This window comes from Halichoeres trimaculatus, unplaced genomic scaffold (genome assembly GCF_033239565.1).
Source record: "Halichoeres trimaculatus isolate MK-OKI-2021-1 unplaced genomic scaffold, fHalTri1.1 fHalTri1_scaffold_6, whole genome shotgun sequence".
Lineage (NCBI taxonomy): Eukaryota > Metazoa > Chordata > Actinopteri > Labriformes > Labridae > Halichoeres > Halichoeres trimaculatus.
Genome location: NW_027437184.1, coordinates 18,911,977 through 18,922,966, shown reverse-complemented (window position 1 = coordinate 18,922,966; position 10,990 = coordinate 18,911,977). Strand labels below are relative to the sequence as shown.

At 39.8% G+C, this 10,990-nt stretch overlaps 1 protein-coding gene across 1 annotated transcript; it reads right to left on the bottom strand.

The window, feature by feature from the left end:
• Window positions 1-39: 39 nt before the first annotated feature.
• Window positions 40-9,768, bottom strand: inpp5kb (inositol polyphosphate-5-phosphatase Kb). Its single transcript, XM_074672702.1, is given in 15 exon segments — window positions 40-822; window positions 980-1,084; window positions 1,235-1,318; window positions 1,399-1,536; window positions 1,665-1,884; window positions 2,348-2,497; window positions 2,848-2,957; window positions 3,372-3,483; window positions 3,587-3,762; window positions 4,166-4,282; window positions 5,088-5,196; window positions 5,324-5,428; window positions 7,925-7,982; window positions 9,568-9,739; window positions 9,742-9,768. Coding segments are annotated over 15 exon segments (1,752 nt in total). The 3' UTR covers window positions 40-753.
• Window positions 9,769-10,990: the final 1,222 nt, after the last annotated feature.

Genomic DNA, 10,990 nt, shown 5'->3' with positions numbered 1-10,990 from the left:
AATGACAAGAGCTACGTCTGAGAGGCATAGAGTGTGATAAATAATAAGTAAAATCATTACAAACTATAAACTTGCATTCATTGAAAAATACAGTCCCATTATTAACTAATTCATTAATGCTGCACATGAGGCTGAAATGATCACAAACATTTGATGAAAAATTTTAATAAAGCATTTTAAATGGAGCCTACATGAACATTTTTCTATTTTCTAATCAGCTGACCCAAGTAGAATATTTTTCTTCCATTTGGGTCAACTAATTATTAAATATGATTCATAACATAACTTTATAACATTCACTGGCACCTTTTTTATTCTGACCTTAGATGACCTGCATCAATACTCATCTGCACTGTAAACAAAACCAAAACGTTTGAAAGAACCCCCAAATTCAACTTACACAGGGCCTGTTTTGACCTGCAGTGCACATCTACTACTTTCAAAAACATTTTTTCTCTTATCTGAACAGGCAGAAAAAGCTCTTAGTTAAATTCGACAGCAACTCGTTTCAGCATTTAACCTCCTTTGTATACAAACAATCCATCAAGGGTGTGTTCATCTTAACATGAGCTCTTCAAAGGCAAAGGGGGACACAAAAACATGTTTCAAGTCCAAGTGATGGCACAGAGTGATGGATATTTTCAACCTTTCTGCCACTAAATGATGAAGTTGAACTTGTGGCATTTTGAAAGCTTAAATCAATTCTGAGTATCCTGGGAGAAGGAATAAGATGTGAAGAAGTGTTGATTTTGTTTATTTGTTGAGCCCATTGACGTTTTCAGGGGCGAGACCCTCTATTACAGCACGCTTTGACTCCAGGATCTGCAAGATCAAGGCAAAGATGAAATCTTTTCACAGAGAGGGTGACTCAAACACCCAATTTCTTCAGCAAATAAACTTAGTTTACATCTAATTCAGTACATTCAAACAATGCATTGTATTATAGTTAAATAGCTGTGGCAGAAATGTTTGTACTCACCTGGAAGTCTGCACTGAGGCCTATGATGCTCTGAATGTTTGTACTAAAGTAGCCCAATACATACTGTCCACCCAGTAGTGGGATCTGATTTTTATCCACAGATATCTGCCACACACACACACACACACACACACACACACACACACACACACACACACACACACACACACACACACACACACACAGGAATTTAAATGTGAGATTCAATTGGATTATTTGAGAAAACATGATACTCGTGCCTCATTGGCGTGTTACCTGTATGACTTCATTTGTCTCCGGCAAGTCATCCTCTCTCACCCACACAAAGGTTTCGTAATCAGATGCACTCTTGAATCCCGCCTGCAGGAACATAAAGGCTTATAGGCTGTACAATATTCCAGTTTGTTATTTTTTTTTCTCTTAATTTCATCAAAAAGTACCTTGTAGAGGCCAATCCAGTCCCATGTAGAGGACTCAAAATCTTCTTGGACAGTGTAGGTAAGAAGTGCATCCTGGTCTGCGCTCCATACACCCAGAGGAGATATGTGCACCATTGGTGTGTCAAAGTGCTTCCTCATCTGCAGGACAGACAAAAGGAAAGAGAGGAAGCTTCAACTATGAACAGAAAACTTTGAATTACTGGTTGTATCTGAAAGACAGAAGGACATATTTGAGTTGTAGCTTCCTTAGAACAGTCAGCTCTTACCTCCAGACTGAACGTTGCAATGACAGGCTTGTGGTCACTGACCCCATAGCTCATGTCACTGGTGTATTTGTCCTGATTGACCAGGAGTGGATACTCATCGATTTCCTCATCAGCAGATGTTGAGGCCTTTTCATCGTCATCGTTATTCTCTGACGGGGGAGTTTTGGGTTTGATGCGCCATAGGATCCGATCAGTCCAGGCAGGTTTCCTCTTCTTACCACTGAGAAAAGCAGTTCCCAACAGGTAAGGCTGTTTTTTTTGTTTGTAATGCACACCTGATAGGTCTCATGAATCTTGAAAACCGTGCTGTTAGAGAACACAAACAAGTGACACACACATCAAGTGCAGAGCTAATGCTACAGTGTAGCATGCTGTAGAGAAACAGTGACTGTCAAGGATGACAATACCATTTGAGATGGTATTAAAGCATTATTAATGAGAACAGCAACTATAACAACAACATTAATAATGCAAGAACAAGCAGTGGGGGGCTGGATGCAAAGGGGAATTTGCTGAGCTTCTGCAGTCCAATATAATTGTGTTAGAGTCTTAAAGTCTTATAATGTTTGATTTATGCCTCTTGTTTTGTGTGAAGGTTAAATGCACACAACCCTCCAGGTGGATATTCTATGATAAGGGGTCTTAATGTACTCCTAATGGGCTTATCTATGGAGAAAACCCACCTTGGCGGGTTTAGCTCCCTGTACCAGGCCCCCAGCCACACAGAGAGCATCCCCCAGGTGAGGGAGGTGAGGAGGAAGAAGAGGGTGGTACTGCAGCGCTGCAGGGGCCTGGGTCTGTACATGGTTAGGGGCAGAGCCACAGTGCTCTTTCTGAGAGGGACAGACACACAGTGTGCTGGTGTAGTGTTGGATTTGACTCAGAAAGAGCTGCTCCAAACTAAGCTACTGGATATCTATCAGGATTTAATGTTAAGAGTTCCCACTGTTATCTCAGGGTGGTGGCTGGAAGACGTGAAAGCAGACACTTGAGGAAAAAGGACAGATGGTGTAGTGTCTTAGAAATAAGGAAATGTGGGGCATGCAACACAGAAAAATAAGTGTGTCTTACTTAAAACGCAACCATGTCTTCTGAGCTCTGTGCAAAATTTCAATAGAAATAAGAGCACAGATAGTTTTGAATATACAGTGTTTCTGTATAAAGTTTTTGATACATATTTTACCTGGTGTCATAGGTATCAGAGTTGCGGTCAAACTTGTAGGTGGGTTTGAAGTTCAGAGGCCCTTCCTCAAACTCCTGAAGGAAAGGTTCTTTCTTCTTCATCATTAGGAGCTGCAAGACCAGGGCATGGATTAGTAAGTGTCATTCATAGGGGGAATGTGTGTGTGTGTTTGTGTACAATAACCACTGCCAAGGAGGTTATGTTGTTGGGAGAGTTTGTTTGTCTGTGAAAAATATAACTCAAGAAGTAACAAATAGATCTTGAAGAAATTTTCAGGAAATGTTCAAAATGATACGATAATTTCTGACACATGTAAAAGAATGATTTAGATCCTGGCAATATCCTGGTTACTGTCAGGTAACAAATTATCCTACAAACCTGCAACTAACAGGAAAGCGTAACAGACTGTCTGCTAAAAGGGAGTATGAGATTAAAGTAGGACTAAAGTGTTGCAAGACAATCACAATATGCTTGGCGAAGGTCTACGCTCTCTGAGTGCTTTTCTAGTTACTAAAAAAGATCACCTGGTCCTTGTCCCAAAGCAAATGAACTCGCCCACCGTTGATGGACGAGCGGATGAAGTGCAAACCATGATCTGCGATACGGAAGTTCAGGTCACCCAAACAGAACAGCACCCTGCATGGGACAGATGGAGCCTTTATTTTGTCTGCTAATACAACAACCCATACATTAAAACTATGTCTGTACTGAGCAAAAAATGTCAGTGTGGGGTACTGACTTGTGGTCCCGGACATTTGGTGTGTTAAAGATGTCAAACTCTTGAGTGTCCAGGATGTACTCCAACTCATCGACACGCTGCAGCGCATAGTTCATGTGAGCGGCAAGGTGGCAGTTAAGGAAACACACCATGTGACCATAGAAGGAGAAACGCACGGACACACCTCCTTTGTTTCCCTGATGCAAACAGACACAGGGACACAGTGTGTGAGCTGACAAAGTGGATGCAAAACAATTCATATAATGTGTAAAAATTGTGTTTTCAAAGAAAATTCAGTGCAGAATAATTCTGTGGGAAACTGTGGATCCATTCTCTGCAGTCTGTACAAGAAAAGCCTTAAACTCCATAACTTAACAAGTTGTGAAATAAACAATTTGTCTTGCAAGTGCTTGCCCCGCTGTAACCTCACCAGTTTCACTGTTCTTTGTTGGAGATTTCAGTCTGTCAAAGCTCATACACACTCCGCTTATCACACACAATGGGCCTTTCATAATGTGTTTAAACCCCACAACATCTGATGTCAATGGGATTCCTGGTGTGCAGAGCTTAATAGTGTTGTTGTCTGTTGGCATTTCCTACCCAGTAGCCAAAGATGCCGGTGCGAGTGTAGGTGGTCTGGATGTTTCTGATGAAGGGAAGGTGGACCTGTTTGGCAAAAATCAGCAGCAGCAATCCCTGCATCCTTATCGATGTAACCTGCACAGAGAAGGAGACCAGTTCTAGTCATCACTTTTTCATTGAGTTTCTTCATTCTCTCATAGTGGTTCCTCATTTTTTCCTCTAGTAGACATTTTCCAACTGAGTCAAAAGGCTAAGTACAGTAAATTTACTAAATACATGTCAAGATACGGCTTAAAATGTATTGCCTTTGAGGTACTGGTTAAAACAGAAAACTACATATCTCTAAAAATTTTTAACACAATGTCAACAAAAGTACAGAGCATTTATTCCAGGGTTCTATAACTCCTACCCTGGAGGGCCGAGACGCTGCAGGTTTTCTTTCCAACCAAAAACTCCACCAGCTAATTTAACTGATTACCTCCTCTTCAAACAGAGAGCAGGGACTAATCAGTGAAATCAGCTGGTGGAGTTTTTGGTTGGAAAGAAAACCTGCAGCGTCTCGGGCCTCCAGGGTAGGAGTTGGAGAACCCTGATTTATTCCAACGAGGATCATGGATAAGTTATTCACTGTTGTCATATTTAAGTTTCCTTGAGGACAATATCATTTAGACTAGGTGTTATTAAAAGACAGACAAATACACATACACACACACGCACACACGGACAACTAAAACGGAAGTCTTAGACAGGGCTTATGTCTTATTTTTAGTAAAAAATTGTCCAGAAAAAAAAGACAAAAAAGGGACAAAATGACACCTTGATGTGTTTAAAAAGGTTTTTTAAAAAAATCTGCTGGTGGGGTCAGAAAAATCTGCTTGTCAGGTCTCCCTAACAAACAGCCCCTATTTATCAGGTCAATTTATGCTCTTTTCTCACTCACTTTGACGAACCCTCTGGGTGCCAGTGTGTCCATGAAGACATGACTCCAGGAGTCCTCCACCAGCAGGTCAGAAATGAACCTCACAGGGGTGGCGTTCACCTCCTGCAGACTGTCAGACACCAACACAAAATCATAGTTAACCCCAACAGTCTGACATACGTTACCACCAAAATGATAAAAGACACACTTTGATCTTTAAGCCCAACCCATGGCAGTAACTTGTCTATATTTCTCACCCAATCACATAGAGGTCTGTGGGGGGCTGGACGTCAAGCTGCAGCAGGGAGGTGACGTCTTCAGGCGGTTCCGCTGTGGCGACATTCCAGGTCACCATATGCAGCCTGACAGAGGGTTTGGTCACAACAAGGAAGGTTAGATTAAGAACAGAAACCCACAAGTTTTGTAAGGTTTTTTTATAATTAGATTTCAAAAATTTTAACATTAAACATTACATGTAAAAATAGTCTAAAACAAATTGATAATAGCTCAGCAAATTTATTTTTGGCTTTATTTTGATTTAACTTCTAATCATTCCTATACAATCATTTAAACATAACACGTGGTAAACATTTGACAGCATTTAGCTGTATGTTTGTGCCTTTAGACTGTGAAAATAAAATGACACAAAATACAAAAGACATATAAGGATATTAACTTTAAAAAAATCCATCTAGTTTGAAAGAAGAAAAAAATGGATGAAAGCAAAAGAAAAAAAAACGGAACAAATCCAAATAAGTAATAATTTAACATGTTTTGCACCTCTCTGTTTACTGTTACAGTTTTTGCTATAAATTTCCATTGTCCAAAGTGTACAAACCGAAAATAAAAGATCATGGGTATTTCAGCGAGCTCAAACACTCTGATGTGAGTCTTTAGTTACATATGAGTTAATGTCAACCTGAATGCATCTGAGGGAAGGTAGCGTCCACACAGCTGAAAGGCTTCATCCAGAGTGCGGGAAACCTCATCACTGGCTTCATCATCAGAGCTCATGTCCTCTATGCAGGTCATCAGCTGAGACAGACGCTGGCGAAGGAGCGTCTTGGACCTGGAACTCTGGGACGCTGAGCTGCTCATGCTGTCTGAGCGCTGGCGTGGACTGTCATTCAAGTCCTCCATGTTTGGACTTTAGAAAGTGTTACCTGTGTGTCCTTGAGGTAATGAAGAAAAACAGAGTCGGATGCAGTTCTCCTCAGATGTCTTTGGTTGTAGCCATGTGAGGCCTTCTGAAGTAACATGAGCTGACTCCAGGGTAGACGAATTTCCCTGCAGGGAGCCTCTGATTCAGGTCCTCCAAACTCAGCTGGATCAAAATACTGAAAGCTCAGGGTCTGCTCTGGTCTGTTGTAATCCTCACTGTGCCACAGCCCCGTGTGGTCACGCAGCTACACAGCAACGACTGACAAAGCTGAGGGGCTGACTCAGGAATGTGGGCGTGATTGGGTCAGATTTGGATTAAAATCCCATGCAGGAGACAGGCATGTGAACATGTGTGTTTGTCTGTGCATGTGTGTAGTCGCAAGGAATAGGAAAGAGGAGGAGGAGGCTGATCCTCAGTCTTTGTGGGTATTGTTGCAAGACTTGGGTAACCCTTCAGATCCTTAAGAGGTTTACTGTGCATTCACTCTCCATCAACGGAGCACAGTGATGTAAATCTGCATAAAGAGTCATGCACTACATAAGGGACAACAGCACACAGTGGCCTCAGCTTCTTTTGGCCTCAATCCAGCCTTTCCTCATATAGGTGAAAGGTTAAATTTGACAACACAGAGAGGAGTCAGGGGGCTGCGTGCAGTGCTGTAAGCTCTGGTGTTGGTGCTTAAAGTTTCTAATGAAAGAAAAACCCACTTTTATTTAGCAGCGTTACACCACAGCTAATGAAGGACAATTACATAAAAGATTTAGAGGCAAACATGAAGTAATTGGCAGCTCTGACGCATTTAGCCAAATACTTCATGGTTTTAAGATTTTGTAACAACAAAGACGTGAGATTACTTTTCTCAAATAAAAGGTTTGGTTTCAGACAGATTAAAGTTGTATAAGCCACTTTTGATACTTTAAAGACTAAACTATTTTTACATTATGATAATGTCTTTCCTAATATATATTTGACATTTCAGGACATTTTTAATAATATATCTTCAGCAACCAACCTATTAAAACTCTTATTTATAAATATCATGCTGCTTAAGAGTTCCAAAAACTCTCTAAATGATCAACATTTTTGTAGCTTTTACTACACTGAAAAAGAAACACGTCCATTACAGATTAAAATTTATATTCAGTCTTGTTTGGTGAAGTCCAACCAATGAATAATCCTGGTCAGGGTCAGAAGCATTTAACCTTTAAAGGGCAGTGTGAGGCTTTGCTATATACAGGAAAAAAGGTGATGTACTGAGCACGGGATTGCTTGGAGAATAGAAACAACCAGCACAGATTGCCCCTCTCTATTTCTCTCTCACACACTCTGCTAATCTTGGGTGCCCCTTTTCTCCACGTCACTTCATGTAACAGTGTCACATGCACAGACTTAGAGCAAATTCTTTAGCAATCAGAAGTGTAAGGTGGATAACCGAGGAAGGGTCACCGGTCCAGTGAGAAACGATGAATGAAAGACTATTTAAGTTTATTGCAGATCCGTGCAAGAACTCAGAACAAGCAGCCTTTGAGCTACTCAGGAAGGTTAAGCAATCCAGACACCACACAGGAGGCTAATATCGCCTTTTCTGGAGCCCGAAAAAAAAAAAATCCTTGTGTTTGGCTTTGCTTACATTTACTTACAAGAACATCACCCTAACAAGAAAACCATTATACACAGAGATCTATCTTGATATTACCTGCACTTGTCCTTTCCAACACTTCGAATCCGTCCAGCGCTCATTTTCTCCTCTGCGGCTACAAACAAACACAAACACATCAGTAGAGAGTACATGAAGAAGCAAACCATACTAAACTAAAGATCCTTGTCTCTACAGTCAGTTTACTGGGTGCCCAGTCCCATTAAATCAGACCTGACAGGGACGCCTGAAAGTCATTTCAGAAATGGCTTTGTAATCATGTGTAATCACTGTTAACTCTATCCACGCTGACACTACAGTGTCCTGTAGGTCACAGGTACAAAAACACTTCAATCAGGAGCCATACTGTAAAACATAATCCAAAGATTTAGATGTAAACTGATGAAATTTGTGCAAATCCTTATAGTGAAACAAAGTTGAGAGGAACAGTGTACAAAAAAACAAAAAATACAAAATTAATATGCTTTTGACGCAGGTTACAAATTCATACTTTGAGGCATTACAGCCTATTTTCTTCACGTATCATAAGATGACATTATCAGCCAGACTTTTCCGCTTGTGGGAAACTCACACTAGTTTGTCATTTTTAAAGACACTATGTTTACATCAACCTATGTTAGCATTAGCATTAGCTGATGTTTTGTCCACTTGGCATCATCACTAGCTGGAAACGAATCAGAATCAGGTTTGATTCAGGATCAGGTACCATATTCTAGCTAATTAGTTAGCAAGAGAATAAGATATACACAGATAGACTACAACAAAAACTAGCAACGCACAGCCAAACTATTCAGTGGTTTTTAAAGAAGTTATGAGCAAATCTTAAACTGGTTGTCAAACGTGATTTCTAACTTTAATGTTTAAAGTCAAAAACAACCAATAACATAAAAGATTAAACACACTACAAGTCTCCGAAAAACTATTTAGGAGTCAGCTGCGAACAAATGGGTGTAATTACAAAACAAATGGCTTCCTTTGTATTACAAATAGTCTGCTTATGACACACACACACGCACACGCACATGAACTTCAACCCAAAGTGCTAACTGCCTTGACCACCCAAACATTATTTAACATAGTGTATCTTAATGTTTTTAACCCTGAATTAGCGACAGACTTTCATAATGATAAAATTTTGGCTCCAGGAAGTAACTGCGAGGCTAACCCCCACCCCCAGACTAATTAAGAGGCTTGATTTACCAACACACAGGCATCTGAGGCTGGTAGGATCAACAATACTGAATGTTACAAAACCAAGCTTAATACATTCTTTCTAACTGTTTACAAAATACATTTTCATTCCTAGGCTTATAAGGGTTTTAGAATAAAGCAAAGACCCAAACGTTATTATTGTAACCATGTCTGACCTCACTAAGTACCGCTGGATACCTTTTAGATGTACTCAAGGTTAGAAATTAAAGAAAAAAAAAACAACAAAGAAAAAAAACAACCAAATTTCCTGAAACAGGGGGCAAAAAATACCAAGGGATCTGCAATGCAACAGGTCTCAACATATTATTTTCTTCCTGCGTGAGAAGGTATAGTTTTTTTATGCGCTTAAACACACAGTATATTAAAATAGATGTTTTTTTGGATGAAATCATCAATCATTTAAACCAAATATTGTCTCTCTTACATAAAATACTTTCTGTAAACAATTAAATATCTGTGATGTCCAATACCTTTAACAGTGCGTCTCTCTTGTGGTATCTGGAAAAAGCTGCAGACCCCCTGTGCACAGATGACGAAGCTCTCCAAAGGAGAGTCCAGAGACTGCTTTCCTGCAGTGAGTCCCGTTGTTTCACTGTTTGTTCCCTTTTGGGTCTCAGCTGTTCCCCTTCTGTCCCACACACACAACCCGCTCTGGACTTAAAGCGTAACATCGGCTCAAGCTATTATCCCAGGTTGGTTAATAGCCTGGTGAGCGAGTATTATCTTATTCATGAATGGACATGTCTGTTTATTGAATGTAACCATGACGCATGGCATTTGTTGCACCAAAGCCCTCTTTGTATGTTCATAAATAATCCTTTACTTTCTTAACTTGTGGAATGTGTCAGGGCTTTCATGTGTGCTGTGTCCATTAAACTTCATTAAAAAGTCTGTGATTTCGCACAAAGAGCAGAATTTGAGCAGTGCCTTTGTGGGGTGGTTCTAAACAAAGTCAGAATTTTTCACAAGTTAGTATGTCATGGTAGCAATGTAGTCCAAATAATAGTTTTGCTTAGGAAAGTCAGTATTGTAGTTTTGCCTTTGATAATTGATCAAACCTTAGGGGTGATCTCTCTGCAAAGTCTAACTTAAACAGTCTGTGGCCCATCAACATTACTAACGTATAGTTTTTGGAACAATACAATCCAAAAGGCAACTCTAGATTTTTTAATTCCAAAACTCTTTCTCATGTTTTCTGGATTAACTGAACTTTGAATTACCATGACCTGGATTACTTCACCAACAACTTAGATACTTATTAAGACTGATCAGATTCCTGAAATGCTGGTTTGTGGTTGAAACATGCACCTCGTGCAGCATCAGCTTTCACTGAAGTAGTTGCTGGTTTGGCACCTGGCCAAGACACCTTATTGCATATTCTTCTCTACTCTCTACTCCCAACCATGCATGCCATGACAAATGGGCATGGCTGACTTGATTGACAGGTGGAGACTCTGTAGTTGTCTGCGAAGAAGCAAAATACCCACTTCTTTGCCTCAGTCTAATTAGTGCAAAGCTACGTTGAGTTTAACATTTTTAACATGTCTTCAAAGTGTCAAAACAAATGGGTGACATTACAGACACTTACACAGGACAAAGCTGTTTTTTTTTTTTTGCTAAGACACAGAAATAGTATAGTACACATTGTGTTGTATAAAACCGTAGTGGGTTGCTTTTACTGTAGATTGTGTTTGTTCTGATTGAGGTTTGAGGAAGATTGTGGTAAATGAAGTGCCATAAATTGTAAAATTAAATTATATTATTACAACATTTTTATTCTGACCCGTTCAAAACAATTTCCCAAAATGTTGATGTTCTCAGTTGCTTTTTGGATGAAATATATTCAGGTTGAAAAATCAAATTAAAAAAACAAAACAAAAACAACATTGTTTT